The sequence below is a fragment of the Rhinolophus ferrumequinum genome, chromosome 15, assembly GCF_004115265.2.
Source record: "Rhinolophus ferrumequinum isolate MPI-CBG mRhiFer1 chromosome 15, mRhiFer1_v1.p, whole genome shotgun sequence".
NCBI classification, from domain to species: domain Eukaryota; kingdom Metazoa; phylum Chordata; class Mammalia; order Chiroptera; family Rhinolophidae; genus Rhinolophus; species Rhinolophus ferrumequinum.
In genome coordinates, this window is record NC_046298.1 from 24194847 (window position 1) to 24214075 (window position 19229).

The 19229-nt window shown below is 38.9% G+C and overlaps 1 protein-coding gene across 2 annotated transcripts in view; it reads right to left on the reverse strand.

The window, feature by feature from the left end:
- Positions 1–19229, reverse strand: part of ADAMTS18 (ADAM metallopeptidase with thrombospondin type 1 motif 18) — a 121538-nt gene that overhangs the window by 17045 nt on the left and 85264 nt on the right. Inside the window, exons 11-14 of one of the 2 annotated variants that reach the window (XM_033127188.1) lie at positions 16726–16898; positions 14445–14512; positions 13425–13548; positions 12468–12712 (exon numbers count right to left, since the gene is read on the reverse strand). In XM_033127188.1, the coding sequence (XP_032983079.1) occupies positions 12468–12712; positions 13425–13548; positions 14445–14512; positions 16726–16898 (610 nt within the window). Of the gene's footprint in view, positions 1–12467; positions 12713–13424; positions 13549–14381; positions 14513–16725; positions 16899–19229 lie in introns of both variants that reach the window. The other variant, XM_033127189.1, reaches the window with a different exon arrangement.

The following is a 19229-nucleotide window of genomic DNA, read 5'->3' on the forward strand; positions in this document are numbered from 1 at the left end:
GGGTGCCCGTAGGAGCTGTACACAAGAGACGCGCTCCAAAAAACTTAGAATACCCCACTTAGAGTTATCGATCACCAACTTGGGAATCCATGCAGATTTCCAAGAGGGCTTCCAAAGAGAATATGCTGTGTACTGAGGTGAACAGATAAGACAAAAAAGAAACATGGAATGGATTTAACCTTAAAAGGGTAAGGACTTAGGATAAATCTGATCCTATAAGATCTGACTACTAGAATAAGAGCAATCATTTACAGGTACCCTGCTGGGTTTTTCTGTGCATCATCTCAAAACATTCCTCTAACAATTCTATAACGTCGCTGCCTATGTTTTCCATTGAAAGAAACTGAGAAGACCTTGTCTAAGATCACACAGGTGACTAGTGAATGAAGTTAAAATAGAACATAGGACCTCCAACAAAATGTATCTAAACACTATAATATATCACCTTGTTTTTGGTGCAGGCAAACATTATTTGCCCTCTTTCCTGATTCTCTTTTCTTAACTACTCCTTTCTTCTTTTCTTTCAAGCTCAAAGCATGAATATAAATAGCTGGTTGTCTCTTCCCCATAAGTCTTGTGGAAAATTCTTTACCACCAGAACTGGGCATTCATGCCCAAGAAGCAAAGCAGATTTTCACTTAAAAATAGAAACCTCTGGCTCTATCTCTGTCTGGTGGGATCCCACCTCAATTAAAGTTGAGTGAGTGGCAGCTGTTCAGGGACCTCCATCATACCAGACCCCTCCTTAGGATGCTACAAAATGGTTCCCACTTTGCTATTAGCTTAAATGTCTCCAGGAATATGGCTTACTCTAAAGACTCCATGGTGTTGACATCATTTGTTGTACAAACAACAACAACAAACAAACAAACATAAAAACACACTCAAATCTTGGTGCCTCCCAGAAACAACCAAAATGTTAATAGATGGGTTCCCCTCACTCCCATCCAAAACAAAAAATGTAACACAGAAGATAGTAGTACCATTAAAATGGACAAATGCCAATTTCTCATTAGTCACCAATGAAAATCTTCTCAAAATCAAGGTCCTAGGGGTCTTTTAGTTTTGGGGATCTTTCTAGTCTTTGTTTTTCTTATTTTTGCAACTAAATCATACAACTGTTCTTGGAATCATGTGTTTAACTATGTTATAACATTTCACACATTTTGAATAAATAGCATGCTTTCCTTATTTGAGATTTTTGCAGTGCTTCGGTTAATGTCTTCATGTGATATCAAGTAAACAGACAATTTAGACTTTTACTCACAATCAAACTAGAATTCTGAGAGCAGTTTTACATTCAGAAGATAACCGTGATATTCACTGATCTCTCAACTCAATTTCTCCCTCAATTAAAGTAGTATCTCAAATGTAACACTTTTGGTTGCCTTTTTTTTTTTTTTTAATGCACTAGGAATGCAGAGATCTTGTTGGGGAGAAATAATGCAGTGCATCACATGTACATGTGTGGTAGCAAAATACAGGTGAGGTGCACAGGAGTTCTAGTGAGCTAAGACTCACAGGCAAGATTATATTACAATTACAGTAGAGCTGCATCACGCATGCACATAAGGAAGGATATTCCAGTGTGAGTGTGACAGGGGAAGAAATCCACTCACTTATCTCTACTTTCTAGGACCACCCATTTCCCCCATTCAAACTAGGTCCTGACTTTTACTGCCACAGGGGGAAGTGATCCCCAATGTTAATGCAAAGAAAATTAAAAACAACATTAGTTCTTGCTTTTGGGATTGCAAGGACTTGTATTCAGGTAACTTAACAGTGGTTTCCACACATTTTCAACGTGTTTAAAATATATTCTACTTTCACCTTTTAAACGATTTGTAGAACCTAAGCCATACATGGCATGTGGTTTTACTCTAAAATATTTTTAAATGTTTCTGTGAACAGGATGCACTTTTAAAAAAATGAGACTCTGAAGATCAAAGTGTCATCACTACTGAGCAAACAAACACAACCAAGATATCAAGTTTCCCCAGGTCTCCAGTAAAGCCAACCACAAAATTTATCAATGCTACTAAGAAGAGAATTGAGACAATCTCCCCCTGCCAAACCTGTTTCTACATCCGTCCCCACACATTCCTCTTCTCCTCTGTTACCCAAGATGACCTGTCCTGGCTCCTGTCTTGTCCAGAGTGTCCCTCATGCTCCAGATTCCATCTTCTGTCACCTACTTAAGGACATCACTGCTGGGGTTGACCTCTCTTTCGAGTCTCTGTGAAACTTTCCTGTCTATTGATCATTCCCATCAGCATCCAAATAGACTATTATATCGCTCATCTTAAGCAGAAAAATGATCTTATCTCCACATAGCCCTCCAACGCATGTCCCATTCCACTGTTTCTCTTTATAGGAAAAAAAAAAAATCCTCTAAGAGTTGCCTTTATACTCCATCTCCACATCTTCCTCATTAGTCCATGATTCTTCTCTATCACGTATCCCTCCCTTCCACATCAATGAACCACTCTTTCAAGGGCACCTTGTTATATCCAATAGTTGATAGGCCTCGTCTTACTCAACCAATCACCAGCATCGGACATAGTTGATCACTTCCTTTCTTCATCACCAGACACCCATTTTCTGAGTTCTTTTCCAGACTTACTGACCTTCATTTCTAGTCTCCTTTGCTGAATCTTCCTTCTCTCCTAACTATTCAATATCAAAATGACCTCTTCTTTATCCATACTCACTTTTCTAGGTGATAGCATTCAGTCCTGTGATTTTAAATACAATCTACATGGTGAACACTCCCAAATCCATAACGCTATACCAGCGAGTCCCAACAGAACTTGCTGCAACGATGACAACATCCTGTAACCCTGTGTTGTTCCATGTGGTAGCCACAGCCCCATGTGACTACCGAGCACTAGCGCGACTGAAGAACAGAACTTAACATGTCAATTATTGAAAATCTAAACTTAAATAACCATGTGTGGATGGTGGCTACCGTATTGGACAGTACAGTTGTAGAGGAAACCCATTTTCTGACTTCTATATTCATATATTCAACTGCCTACTTGGCATCTATAGTTGAATGTTTACAAGGTACACCCACATCCTACACTGAACTAATGCTTTTCCTTCCTGTTCTTCCCAATCTCATAAAATGGCAGCCCAATCCTTGTCATTGTCCAGGCCAAAATGAAAAGGTGGAGGCACCTTGAGCTTCTGCCCTCTTCTTATACTCCCTAGCTAATCGATCAGGAAGTGGCATTATCTTTATTTTCAACATATTCCAAATCTGACTATGTTTCACTTTATCTATTGCTACTGTTGCTGCCGTGGTCTAAGCTGTCATCATGGCTTCTGATTTCTGTGGTCACGGTACTCCAGAGATGAGGAGAAGGCATACTCTCCAGTGGGAGAAATGAGACAGGTCCACACTTAAAAACCACACAGCGACAGCTACGGAAGGGGTTAAAAACAAAGGGCCATTAAACCTGCAAAGGAAAAACAAATGCTTTTGTGAAAATGGGGGAGGAGATCACATGACTAAAGAAGCTTTGTAGCTGTCATTTAATTAAGAAAGTATCTTGGTGGATGATTTCAGCAAAAAAGCCACAAAACAACAAAAGAGAACTTAAGTTTTCTTTGAGGATTTCTACTCCCCTTAAAAAGACAGGCCTTTATATTGAGTTTCCCATCTGCCTTCCCTCATCGCTTAAACAAAAACATGTAAAGATCCCCTGAAAAGTCAACTTCTTGAGCAAAAATTAAGAAAAGTAGGAAACAGAAAGTTACTAGCAAGAAGGCAACAAATCCATTTCATATCATCAAAGGTAATGTTTCCTTATCCAGCCAAAGCAAGCAGAGAAATAACTTGCACAATTTACTGTAAATGCTCCCAGGATTATGCAACTTTAAATTACTAACTCATAAAATACCCAGTGGCTAGTTATTGTCGTGCTACTATTATAGTTTTATAGTCACTGGCATGTAGGACATATTTATTTTGTTTATTGAACATATTAATGCATTCAACGAATGCAACAATGAATAAAAGACTTAACTCTAAAAAAAAATCAAATGACTCAGGCCTGACTATAATGTCTATGCAGCTGTAAATTCACTTACAGAGTAGTATGTATGCTCACGTAGGTGAAAAGACAATATTTGTACAAACCAGCAGAAAGCTGACTTAAGAATTTTAGCATCAGCTCATAAAGGCCTCTTAAAGACAGTAATTATTTAAACAAATCGATGCCAAGACCACGTATATAAAAGATGAGTATTTTCCCATTGTAACGTATAATTTGCTTCTCAACGATAATTAAGGTATATCTCTGCCCTTTTCTTTACCCTGCATTGAGGAGAAAAGTGAGCAAGAACAGAATACACAGCAGTAGTTTTATCTCTTACATTTTCCTATTTTTCCTATTTCCTTTGGAAGTAGACTGGAAGTCCTACTGGCTAATAGAAATTCTCAAAAAGACTGGACTTAAAAAAAAAAAATCAATCCTACCCACAGGAATGGTGACATAATTTTGGGGGCCCAGGGAAAAATGAAAATCGAAGGCCCCTTGTTTTAAAAATTATGAAGAATTTCAAGTTGGTGACAGCAGAGCACCTACCCAAACATAGGGTCCTTCTGAGCATGAAGTCCTATGTGACTTGGCAGGTTCCACATCCATAAGGCCAGCTCTGTCCAACCTTAAGGTGGAGGCTTTCTCTCCTGTTATCAGTTTTAAGATACAATTGAAAACTTGACAAATTTCACATGGCCCTGTGCTCTGACAATGATTTCCCCCTTTCTTCCTAGATGAAGACGGTAGCCTCCAATTTGGTGGGCTTGTTCATACCTACGTACCTCAGTGTAACCATGACCATCACCCTGACCACAGACAGTCGGTCCCATAGGAATCTGGGAAGCAGGAAGACCTTGCGACAACCACCACACCGCTAAGATTCTAGCTGCCTCTGTGAACGCTGAGGAACACACATCTGGGATAATACTTCTTTTGAAAATAATTCCCGTCATTCACAAACATTTTCAGTGACCTTGTCATGGAGAACACGAATGCCCCACAGGTCACGGGAATGCCACATCCCCCCTCCCCAACTTCTGTCATGACACAACATCACAATAATGCTGTTCCCAACCACCCCCCAGGCTGTTATGTCAGCCTGTATAACCTCACTGTTAAATACACACATTTGGAAGGACCGCCAGTGATTCCATCTACTTAACTGGACTTAGTCCAGAGAATTTTCCAGCCAACTGGCATTGGGTCTCTAATTTACAGCTGGCAAGCAACCTCCTTAAATGCTTCCAGGTCCTCACTAGAACTGTTTAATGTCTACCTTTAACACACGAACCACCTGACTTCAGACACAACACTCAGCAGCTTTGACCGCAGGGTACAGAGTTATAAAATTTACAGCTTCTTAAGTTGGAAAACCACAGACAGGGGCTGGACTCTACCAACTGGCCCCTGAAGGAGAAGGATGCAGCTTCTGCTTGGAACACACAAAGTTAAAACAAAGGGTACACTGAGGCATCTTGGGTAAACAGCCTTCTTTCTTGGCTTCCACTTTTAATTTTTTAGTGTTATGACTATAAATGCCTTCAATCAGCTTTATATTTGTTTCATTACTGAAGGCCTTTTCTTTTTTTTTCCTCAGAAGCTATCCTATTCTCCCACGGAAATCAAAGAGTTATGGATAGACCTGAAAGACTGGCTTGCATGCTAGAAAGCTTATTTCTTGTCTTCAATAATGTATCTGATTGCTTACAAAATACGAATAGCAGAACTTATTGTATGCCAGGCTAAGTATTACACATGCATTTAAAGTTGATAACATGAGAAAGGCATAGTGCTATTACTAGTCCAATACTAAAGATGAATAAGTTAATACACCAAATCACAAAGCTAGTAAACAGAAGCTCGGGGACTCGAATCTCTGATGTTGTCTGACTCCAAAACTTAGCATCTTAACTCTAGTGATAGTACCTCCTAGCTATGAAACACAATGTCTAGGATTCTAATGTAAAATTCTAAGAACGGTATCAACTGTTGAAATGATTTTATCACTGGGATTCAAAAGCATGCTGTCCCACGGACATGGTGCTACTAGGTTCAAATCCGAACATTTTATTTCTTGAACATGCTTGTATCTGACTTAAGCATCCATGATTTTCAATCTCTTCGGTCCCCTTTCCGCTGTGTTTATTTAGATGTGGTATTTAACCACCCTTTTAACAATCAAAACACAAGAAACTTTATAGACTGACCCTTCCTGATAAGTCACAAACTGCACCACACGTTATGTGTGCATTGATGCTCTGGAAAAGGATAGTTTTGTGGTGCTAGGAGAAGATCCCTGTTTTTGTGAGTCTCCGTGATTTCTGGAAGCCCCCGTGATGTGAAAAGTCAGCCAGCTGTCTTTGCCTTCTTGTTTGCTTCAAAGCTTGAAGAACACGACCGGGTACATCACTGCTATTATGTGTGAGTGAGTTGGATTTGACAAGAGACGGCAACACGGAGATGCTGATGGGGACTTGGAAACGCCATCTGTTAGGCAGCTTCAAAGGTGCGGCTTGATACACTGAACCCCGACTACAGTTCTAATTCAACTCATCAACATTCCTCAGAGTTTAGTGGAGAGAAATAAATAGTGTTCTCCCACCCATCACAGATGTGTTCGCCATGAATTAACTGAGGCCTGCGCTGCAAATGGCGATTGGTACTCTCTAGACAAACAACGTGGCATTGCCACAGCACCTCTTAATTGTCCTCACGACTCTGAGTTTTAGATCATCTGTTCTGAATTAATCCTCCGCTAACGTTTTTGCCTCTTTTGTGTTTTGCGTCTTCACTCATGGCGCTTGGCTAATCTCCTTTCCCTTAGACTGATTTTATCTCGAGGCACATCTTTACTCATTTCAGCTCCTTTCCCTGGGGGGGAATCAGACAGCAGGATCACAAGGAAGGAGTTAGATGAGAAGGTAAGGCTCCGTCCGTGGGCTCACACACTGTCATCTCATTGATCAATGTGCCCGTCCACCTGGTCTCCCACCACTCCATCATCTCCTTTTGCCAAAGACTGGAGGAAGTTGTTTATTATAGTAATTTTCTTTAGATGTCTTTTTCTTCCTTGAAACTGGCCTGTGGTTAACCTATTTCTCACTTACTGTCATTACAAAGGCTGCTGTCTTTTTCAGCTTCAGGATTCTCCCTTGGTACACTATTAATTGGGAATGGGGTTTCAAAGAGTTAAACACCCCCTTTTGCCGCTTAACAGAGAGAGAAAAAAATTCTGAACATAAAGGAGAGCTTTCATTTTTAAGAGTAAAAAAAAAAAAAAGGAATGCTGTAAAAACACAGGTGATCGTATTTCAGTCTTAGAATAGCAACCTGTGTTATCATGTCATCCTGAATCACCGTTCATCAGACAGAGATGAAGTTACTTCATAATGAAACACTCATGATGAATTTCCTCACCTACCCTCCAACTGCATGACAGTTTGATAGAGAATGTGACTCATTCATTGTTTCATATGTGTGAGAGAGACAGAAACAGAGACAGACAGGGAGAGAAACAGAGATAAATGGAGAATGAGGGCGAGAGAGAAGAAGTGGAAGAAGGAGAGGGAGAATAGGAGAGAGAGGAAGAAATGAGAGAGGGAGGAGAGAGGAGGAGAAGTAAGAGAAGGAGAGAGAGAGCATCAGCTGGCGAAAAAGCTCATCGTCAGTCACTTATAAAGAATGTCTCATCTTCAAGTGGACACCTTAGCTAAGCATGAAAAAAAGAATTTTTGTGTTTTTAATTATTATTGCCGAGGCCCTCTATTATAAACAGTCCTTTTGCACAACGCTTAAACAAAAAAGTCAGTGACCTTATATTACCTATGTTTTAATTTCAAAAGGGGGAAAAAAAATCAAGTTTTTAGCCACACTCAAAATCCCAGCATATCTATGTCGACTTCAGATGCAATGATTATTTTTCAACTAAGGCGTGTATAAATTTCAACTCTGATCCTCAGTTTTCACATTTCTACCACTTCAACATTTAATTCCTTACATCACATACACACACACACACACACACACACACACACACACAATTTAGCTATATGGTATGTGGAGGTAACATAGGTTTAGTTTCTCCTGGTCTTCCCAAACTCAATAAAATAAACACAATGTGGTGGTCTATACATAATATCCCAAAGGCTATTGAAATATAAACTGACTTTTAAATCTCTCAGATGACTGACAAGTGCCCTAGTTCAATGGGAAATTCCTTCGACTTTATTCCAGACTTAATGTTGTGCGGAATGAGTTGAATAAAAGAAATATATGGAAATTATCTAGTTTATAATAACTGTACATCTGTAGTGACCTCGGAACGTGTATGATTGCCAAATCAATGCTGATTTCTTTTGGTGCTGGAGTGTTCATGTGTGTCAGTAGTTTTTCCCTGGGCAATGGAGAAATATAATACAAATTAGCTCCTTTTCTCCAACTTGTTTATGTATTTCAAAACAAACAAACAAAAAAGTTGATTGATGGACTTAAATCATGCGTAAAGAATTTAAGATCTAAGACAATCACGTAAGTCCATGATTATCCTTACGGATTTCCTTTGGCCATAGAGGAAATCAATGGGGCCAGCACTGTTGAAATTGACATCCACCTGTTGCAAATGTTACAACACAGAGTCCAGGTTCCAAGGAGAATGAATGTTTGTAACAGAGACTGCATTTTAAAAGTGGGCAGGCACGTGCCTCAGTGATAAAAGTGAAGGTCTGTTTTCCATTTAAATGGAGCTTCTCTATGAAGACATTCTATAAAGCTTTGACATATAAAAATAACCAGAAGCAGAAGACACTTTTATTTGGCGTCAGGTCATGTACTTTTTTCTTGGGGTTAACTGACAGCACTCAATTATTCCCCGTATTGCATCACCCTGACTTGCACTAGAGAACGTTCAGAAATCAGTGAAAAGATCTGGGAAACTCACCACCCTGGGAGGGCAAGTGGCTACTCTCCCAGATGGAGGTGAGTCTACTGTGAGTTAACTGGTCAGCAACTTCGTAGGTGTAAATGACTCACTTTGGGAAAGGCAAGCATTTTAGGGAGCATACTGATTCCTCAAATGCAATGTAGGAGATCAGATTTCAATACTTGAAATGCTATTCCCTGTATTCAACTTTAAACTGTACATAGTTCTAAGACTAGTCCTAAAAGATGGTGAAATCCCGTGGTTTTTTTTAAATGTGTAAAGCAGAAGTCTAGGCCTTTCAGAGAACTTCAGATCGCAACTGTGGTTTGGGACAGAGGGAAAGAAATGGGGTAAGGAGAGGCTGGCCTCTGGGCCTGTCACTGCTGACTTTGGTCAGAGAAATGCTCCTTTATTTATTGCCTCTATGTCTGATTTTTCAATTTGGCAAGGACATTCTACTTTTTAAATGAACTTTATCATTGGATGTCATTTATCCAAAACATATTTTTTTGAGCATCAGTGATGGTCCAGGTACTATGCTAGCTACAGAAGTTATATACAAAGGTGAGTACAATTCATCTTTCTGCTGCTATAGGTGCTATTCACATGCGTAAGGACAGTGCTATAGTGGAAGACATTCGTTTAGGGAAATCATGTCCCAGATGAGAAAAGTGGGGACCAGATAGTTTAAGAGACTCATGCAAAGTGACATCAGGAGTAGCACAGAAATTAACCCATAGTGCCAACTATTTACACTGATGCTCCCTATTCTGGCCCATGTTGCTTCCAAAAAGGAAGGGGATCCACGAACCCAAACTCACTCTTTCTAGTCTTTAAAGACCAGAGACGCTAATGTTTTGATGACATGATTTATGCCTCAACCACTTGTGTGTCTCCAATGTCTAGTACAAGGTAGGGCATTAATGGGCATCCAACAAATGTCTTGGTTGGTTTTTTTTTTTTTTTTTTTTTTAGACATCGAGAAGAAGTGAGCAGAGAAAAATTGCTTTGAAGGTAGTTCCCTAAATCAGTACAAACCCAGGTGGATGAAGATGGGACCTAGCTAAGACACTGAAGGATCTGAGTCATCTTATGTCGGCGATAAAAAGAGGGACATTATCCTCAAAATGCCATCCTCAAGTGCTTTGGCAAACATACGCTTCTGCTCAATGTTACGCTACAACAAGAACTGCGTGAACATGCAGAAATTTTATGTGGCCGTGAGAAAAAGCACTTTCTCTCACAGACTTCTATTTTCTGTGGATGAACAGCATTCTTCATTGTGGTAGGTTCCCGCACTTTTGATTTCAGCATCCCACAGGATTGTAAAATACATTAACATTTTTATATTGGAGTGAACATATTTTTGGCTCAAAAAGTATTCATTTTGGTTCAATTCATAGTTGAATGGAAAGGCATATGAACTTTATTTAACTTCCTTTAAAGAATATAGCCATGGATTACGTGGATACTGACATATAGCCCAGTTTGGGAAAAATGTAATTTATTGCTTATCGGGATTTTAACTTTATAAAATCACTGTGTTCTATCGATTTAGGAGAGGTCTGGTCATGTAATAAAAACTGACCTAAATTTGACAATGTTCTCCTGAGAGGAATAAAGTATAATTTAAATATTAAAGTCATTAACCCCAATATTTTTAAAAGATAAACTAGACATAATACTAGGTTACTGGATATGCTTTTTTTTCCCAGCTCCTAACATAGTTGCAAGTTTTGAATGAAACCATAACTCCTTTAAAAATACAAGTAATTTGTGTCCAATTAATCACGCAAGTTTCCCTCCAGATTGCTTTCCGACAGGTCACATTCCTGGGACATTAATTTAAGCTTTCATTGATTCTGTGAGTAGAATGAGCACCTACAGTGAGATTTTGGAAAACAATAGCTAAGCAAAGGTGACCTTACCCCACTATAGTGACACTGTAATTTTGTATTAATAGAGATATTATTTTGGTTCTTATTTCTATTTATACAGTAGCAAAACTTATTTTTAAAAATATCTTATACATACCCAATGGAAACTAGGGAAGACCTTATGTTTTTATAATTTTATTTAAATCTAATATTTCCCTTACATTTTAATTGTTTCTTTTTTTAAGGAGCTGTTTTATTGCAAGGAGGTGGATTGATGAACCTGACCAGTTTATATTTAAATATAAATGCAAATACAAATACATATATATTATGCTCAGAAGGCAAATGAAGATCATGGTTACAAATGTCATGTGCCAAGTACTCTGTAAACATTACATTTATCTTAAATTATCCTTATAATAGCCTTAATAGTTAGCTAGCATTGTTTGCACATTTTACAAATGTAGACATTAAGTGACACAGAGGTTAAGAAACTTGCCCAAGGTGGTAGTCTCTACGTTAACCATACTATGTGTACAATATCTGACCTAGAATCCAAAGTTACATGTGGTCATTTTTTAAAACTGTGTTCTACACATTTTCCTTAGTAAATGTTTAAGGCCAGTGCCTTTAATAATAATAGTAATAGTAATTAATAATAATATTGAATTAAGCTTATGTTTTCTTTAGTTGAGAAGAGCAGTGTGTGACTAGACTGCGTGTAGGTGCAAAAGACCTGGACTCCAGTTCAGCTCTGCTGGTTCCCTAGCTGTGTGAGTTAGGCAAATCTTTTCAGCTTTCTCCGTGCCTTATTGCTGATTTTTTTCTGGCAAGTCAGTGAGGTAGGTCTTCTATCCCAATTCTGTGGGTGAGAAATTAAAGCTCAGAATGTCCAATACAAGTGCCTCAGTAAGTGGAAGCGAGTTATGTAAGTCCTCAGTAAGTGGGAGCCAGCGTGACTTCTACACAACCTGAGACCAATCACTTGCCTCTGAAAGCAAATGATCAGGCCCATTTTATAAACTAGAGACATGATGAGGATGAAGGAAAATGTACACATGATAAGAGTCTAGCAGTCATTGGCAGATATGTTGGCTAAAAGGTTCTCTGACTCCATAAATCCCATCAATACAAACAACATTTTTATAAACATTATTGCCCATTAATTTTTCTTCGTTTCTTACCTCTACGAAAACGACAACACACAAAAGTCAGGTGGTTTGCTATAATTAAAACTTTTTGCTATGTAAATTGTACATAGTTAAAGCAGGTGCTCTTTCTACTGGGTCATTCTGTGTCCTGGGCCAGTTGACCAGGGTGGCGAATATCTACAATGGGCTATCCAACGACAGACACAGACAAACTGGAACCATGTAAGAAGTATTCCGACTCAGAACAGAGAAAGGTTGGCATCTAAAGGTGAAGATCAACGCATTCTCTTGGAGACCCATTGAATTCCTGCCCTTTTCCTCCAAAATGGAGTTGCTATCTTTTGCGCTTTGAGATTTAGCCTATTAGGAAACAAATGAACTAGAAGGACCGGAGTGCTTCATGCTAGCTCAAATCGGGGTCATCACTATAAATTCAACAAGAGGGACTGAGACGGGAAGAACAGGAGGGGCTTACCTCAAAGACCAGCGTCTCATTTGTGGGTCCTGGTGCATACAGGCGTTCCGGGCGGTTGAAGGTGCGCTGGTATTCAAACACAGTCCCCGCGAAGGGGAACTCTCCAGGCCAGTCAATGCTCCAGCCTCCGGTCAGGTAATACTTTTGATGGAGGCTTCGGACTGCGAGGTAACTGGAGGATATCTGCAGTTCCTGGATTTCAATGCTTCGGGCCCCCGCGGGAATGATGACTACTGGATAATATTCTAAGTGGAAAGAACAGAACATGTCTGTGTTCCATTGAAGGCGACTAGAAAGGCTCAGAGACATGTAGTAGCCATTTTTTGCAGAGCAAAGATTTTGAATCATCACTGACGTTCACTTCTATGCGTATAAAGCAAAAAAAATATTTCATGTTCCTTCCAAGTGGTAGGAACACCAGAGAGAGAAATGCATGTGTCTTTCCCAAACACGTATGTGTAGACAAAAGACACGCTCCAAAGCCACAAAACTCAAGAATGCTTTGAATTTTTAATCTACCTAAAAGAAACTTAGAGCCATGTATCCTCAGTAGTAATATTCAGAAAACAGGGCTCAATGTTTAATTTTACTCAAGATGTTTAGATAATTGCTTCAAATATTCATCTATTGTTTGTGAGTGTGGATCATCAAAGTTGCACTGTAAATTGCTTGTTTAAAAATGCATGTGGGGCAGATGGCAGGCTGGTCAGCATATTAAAACTGCGAAGTAGAAAGGCATTTGTCTAACACATCTCTGAGATGTACGTGTTGATAAAACTCCTCACACTAAAAAAACCATGTAGCTTCCCCCGCTCTTGTAGAAGTGTCAAAAGCCTTCGACTTCCACGGACAGGTGAGTCAGTAAAAGGCTCGACCATATTTAGCGTGACTCCAACTTGTTCAGTGGCAAAGAATGTGTCCCACCAGTGAGAGCAACAAAACAGAAGCATCTCTTACCATTTGCTTTATGCTGGTTGAGGTACAGGCCTTTATAAAACTTGCAAGTTGAATTATCACCTTTGCAAACACCACATGCATCGGAAACTGCTTTAGAGCCAAGTTCATGATCACATCCTACTGGCTGTGACAAAAAGAAAAAAGGTGAGAAAAGTCAAAGATCAGAGATGCCAGTGGCTAAGAATAACCAAGGGGTTCACGGTTTTCTGTATTTACAGAACATCAGGAAAGAAGTTCGGCTTTACGGTTAAAAGCACAGTTTCAAGTTTGACCGATTAGAGGTTCAAACACTTCCTCTGCCCTTACTAGATGCATGGCTAGACAAGTCAGATAACTTATCTAAGGCTGAGACTCCATCTGTAAAACTCGAATGAAAAGTCACCACTGCTACTAATGGCAGGTGAGCTTATTGGGACCAACTGTAGCACTGAAACATAAAAATACTAGACCACACACACACACACACACACACACACACACACACACACACACACAGTTAAAAGATCAAAGAGCTCACAATCAAACTAAAGGGGAAAGTGGACATCCAAAGAAAGGAAAACTAACACAAAAATAGTAGTACTATTTCAAAACACATCTGTGAGGTTCTAATCATATGGTGAATGTATTTAGCAAACACTGGGTAAAAGTTTACTACTTATTACTTACATTCTTATTTAATTTTTATAACTACTACGTAAGGTAGGATATACCACCACCATTCTATATATGGGGAAATGGAATAAAAGAGAAACTGAAAAATTTGGACAAGGGTCATGCAGAAAGCAAGTGGGGAATTTGGAGATAGGCTCACATCCAATTTGCTAAAGCAGCCCCTTGACCCTTGTGCCACCTGCTTTTCCCAGATAGAGAATCTCTTGCAACACATCTCACAGTGTGCACTTGATATGAGGAAACACAAACATGATCAGACATCCCAAAGCAGAAAGGTTCTCTTACTTCACAAATCCCATCAATACAAACATCATTTTTGTTTGGGGAGCAAGGAGTTCCGTCTTTCACCTTGCCGGACATTGCGAAAAAAAATTCAAAGTTCTCAGCCTTGCAGTACAGTCTACATCGATCTTCCTCTAGGAGCAAAGAGATCAAGATAGAGCATGGTCAAGAGGAAATCATAGGAAAATGACACGAGTACCCAAAGGATGAACTACATTTATGCAGAACGCTAGCATGATCACAATGGATCATGTCATGCAGTTTTGGTATGTGTGTGTCTGTGCCTGTATATGCACGAGTGCTCATGTACGTGGCTTTTAAAAATACAAATACCATTTAGCAATCCACATAAAACTGAATTAACATTAATACATATGAATTTTATTTTTCTAATCCTTAGTAATAGCCACACGACACATAATCGGTGAGTAGTGTAGCTCCCTTCCTTGGATAGTAAAAATTTGAGGCTTCCTGGGTCCTACGGTCTGCCATTGACAATATATAAATGAAGGTGTGTTGAAAGTTCCAATAAACTTTATTTATTCCACACAGAACCTATTTAAAGGATGATAATAACCTATGAGCAGATTCCATAAACACTATATTTGAATTAAAGATGTAATGTGGGAACGGCCAACGAATATCCAAGAAGACAAAACAAAGAACATAAGGGGAAGTGAAAGGATGAACAGACACATGGAATTTAATAAGAAACATGGAATTATGGGAGAATACAACCAAGAGAAAATAAATCTTCAATGTCAGAACCGAAAGCATCTGCAGTTATTCTATCAAACTGTCCACTGGAACCTGTTGCATGGTGTTGTTTCCATGTAACTACTCCGTTCCGGATAGGATGCCTCTAGCAATGGAGCGCTTACAACTCATAAAGGGACACTTCCATTATGGACAGTTGATATTTATCTACTCATTCATTCTAAAAGTTATAAATATGGGCTAAGTGCTGTTCTTTGATGTTCAAGATACAAGCATACGCAAAATCGACAAAGGCTTTATCCCTGTGGAACTTAAATTCTCATGGGGATGAAGGTAATACACAAATGACTATATAAATTCATGTGCCGATGAGAGCTATGAAGAATAAAACAGGTTCAGGGTTCAAAGAATGATATGAAGGAAGGGTATTTTGGGTAGGCTGGCAAGGAAGGTCTCTCTGAGGAGGAGATATGGCTGGGGAGTTCTTAGCCCTTGAATTAATTGTGTTCACTGAAGCAATTTCAAATAAATATAAATCCCCTTCCATTCAAGAGCTCTTTGAATTTTTGGAGGTAACTAATTTCTTTTCTATAGAAAATATCTACATAGATCCCTCACTTCCCCTTAAGAAACAGATTTCAGAATTTTCTTGTCTGTCTATCTGTGTTTTGGACACTCACGGCCCAGAAACAGATTGATACTTCTGCAAGGGCTGGTCTGGTGTTGAGCAAAGTTTCACTATCATCTTCTTTAATGTGTAGGTACCCTTTGTTATGTTGATGTCTCTAATTATATTAGCTCCTTCATGGTAATTGATGACATAGGTTCATTTTGAACTTTTGCACAGGAATAGCCCTCCGTCTTATTTCCATGAATTGTCATTAAATTTAGCCTCTTTCCATCTTACACATGTGCAGTTGGGACTCATATTCATCCTTTTTCAAGGGAGCATGGATGAGTTTTCATAAAGCCAGTGAATGAAAATAATGGAAGGGACACAACTAGAACAGTGACAGCTTTTTCTGCACAAGTAATAGAAAGCACATTAAATTTGCGTATTATAATGGAAATAAACATTTTGACGCTCAACAAAAATAAAAACAAATTAAAAAGTAAAATACAAGCCATTACTTTAAGTTATAACAATTACTAAGAACCTAGTATGGAGACATTTTTAATTCAATGGGTATGTATGTGTGTACATTTTGCAAATAGACCTTTCCTTGCTTGTAATCATCTAACATGTCAGTTACCGAGTACGGTGTCTCTATGGGGCATATATGGTTTCATGAGTTTTTGGTCTGGATAATTCATACCAATTTCAATTAACATCCCTGAGAGACTTAATTGCTGAAATGTCAAAAGTAAGTTTAGAAATATAAGTACATTCCAAACACAAGAACACTTTGGCTTACAGATGTGGGAGACAAGGGGTGTCTTGTGAAAAAAAAAGTGTGGAAAAATAAACAAAACCTATGGAAGTGAATTGAAAAATGGGCCAGGACGGGCCTGGGAAATGAAAGATAAAAACGGAAACTCTTACACATAGGCAGCAATTTCTTCTGTGTTATTCATTCACATCACCATCCAGATAGATACATTCATTTGAAGGTTATAGAGACCAAATTACCTTCCACTTTCGTATAGGGTTTCCACTGGTAGAACCATCCACGGAAAGGTTTGCTGTTGTATTCTGCACACTGCTGAGCTCGAAAGTCCAAGCCATTTTCATTACAAGGGTTAATATTGCACAGCTGATAAATACGGCTAGAACCTGGGCAGAACTTGCCACCGTACTGAGGCCTAAAAATAAAATTAAAGAACTTAATGCTAGCAATCAAAGCGCTCACTATTAGTCACAGGTAGTAATACGTAGAGGAACAATTGAAATGAGCATTGTCACAGCATACACAGTGTCTACAGACTATTATGAGAATGGAAGTACGTAGCATACGACTTGCCACATCTCTTCTTGTACCCATGGCAGACACAACTAATCAATCTGGGATTTTATTTACTTATTTTTATTTATGTTATTATATTTGTTATTTTTTTGGCAGAGCCTGGTATGACCTCAAGATCTCTCTCAACATAGCCCTCAAGGTAGGCACCACCACTGCTCATCAACTAGAAATGGCATGTTAGATAAAACTTATTTGCCATCTCTGATCCACTTTGTACATTCTGGCAATTTTCTTAAAGATTAATGAAAACATATTCTTGACACTTACCACCTCATGTGTTAGAACATTTCTAACTACACCTCCATGCTCTTATGAATGTGTATGTGTGCCACACACAGACACCGCCTATGTTGGCATCAAAGCTCTTCAGACGCGAATCCAACCTACTCTCCAGCCTTCCTCCCATTTCTAAGTCATCATCTTCCTACAGTTTGCCTTGTACCTGCTGCTATTTAGACGGTCAGGACACTAGGGAGAAAGAGCAGAAAGCCCCAGTTGCCATGCTTTCCAATCCCAGCTTTGTCAGTCATTGAGCTGATATTTTGATTATTGTCTGACTCTCGTGTGTTTTACTCTAATTGATTCTAAACTCCAATGCAAAACATTCCCTTGTTCTCATCTGCACAATCACTTTTTAACTTTGCAGGTGGCCTACTCTTTTCCTGCCAAGCACGATGGGAAATGGATTGTGAGAGTCGGGAATCCCATTAGAACATAAATAATTATGATCTAATGGCAAGCTTTTTAAGATCTTGGTAGGCAAGCTGCAAAAACCAGAAAGCAAAATAAAGGAAAAAAGGAGCACAAACCACACTGAAAATTACCAATAACATCTTAGCCAGCTTACTCCAGGCACAAAGCAATTGCTTCTTTTGATTCCCACTTTTTTTGTTGTTTTCTCCAAAGGCTAAAAACCCAACGATGGATCGTCTCACACAAAAACTCAATGCAAACATGTAACATGAAAGAAGGCTCCAGATTAATAAATTTATGTGATTAAAAATCCTTGTCTCTTTAGGAAGCACAAGAATGCTATAAAACACCTCTGGATTTGCTTCAGCATATTTTATCAAATCCTCCTATAACGGCATGCTAAAATGGATTCAACAGAAACGGGAAGTGTCCCACTGCCAGTATGAGATTTTTCTGCTCTTTCAAAACATTCTGGAGTAACTACTTAAACATTCAGCAGTCATTGTGCTACATCCAATCCCCGAGGACTTCTTAAATCATTATCTAAAAAGCACTTAGAGAAACTTTTAAAGTGCCATCTGACAGCCTTACTATTCCTGGTCATCTTTACAAGCATATTTAAAACTCTCTCAGTGTAAGACTCTATGTCTGAGATTTTACAAATAACCCTCATTTAGATTTAAATTCAATAGGAGGACCACATGTGTTACTTTTCGAACTCAGAAACGATAACATGGAAAAGACCTCAAAACTCATATAGCCGACCCCTCATTTTATAGAGGAAGGGAAAAATAGCTGATGGAGCTCACAGAAGTTGGTGAATAAAGGTCACACAGCCAGAAGAGAGCAGAGCTAAACCTCTTATCTCCTTACTCTTCAGGATTCTTTTCCTACTTGGCTCTGCCCACACTTATCTGAGTTAAGCAACACGACCTGGGCATGGGAAAGGAAGCAAGTAAGGCAGCAGGGTCAGGGAGCTGGCCTTTTATCAGGCAGAGCTGGATTGAAATATGCTCTGCCTCTTCCCTACAATCGCTTTAGGCGATTTTATTTAACCTCCTAATCTGTAAAGTGGGTGCAATTTTGACAGTTCACTGAGACAATGTTTGTAAAGAATTTACGGCAGTCTAGAGCACAGTTAACACAAATGAATTACAACTATATAAAAATGCTTTCTAGTTTGGATGCCTGGCAAGAAGTTAGACTTTCCCATCAAATCCTCAAATACAGGTACATTTTTCCGCAGCTTTGATCATGAGTGTTAGAATACATTAACAGAAAAGTCTACTTACTACGACTCCCCTTGGTATAGTAAGTTCCTTAAGATTAAAAACAAAAATATAAACAGTCAGAAAAGAAACGTCTAGGCACGTGATTTTGTCTTTACTATTAGACTATTATAGTTAGACTATTATAGACTATTATAAAGTATATCCATAATTTACTTCTGCATAATTTATCAAGTCCTCCCTATGAA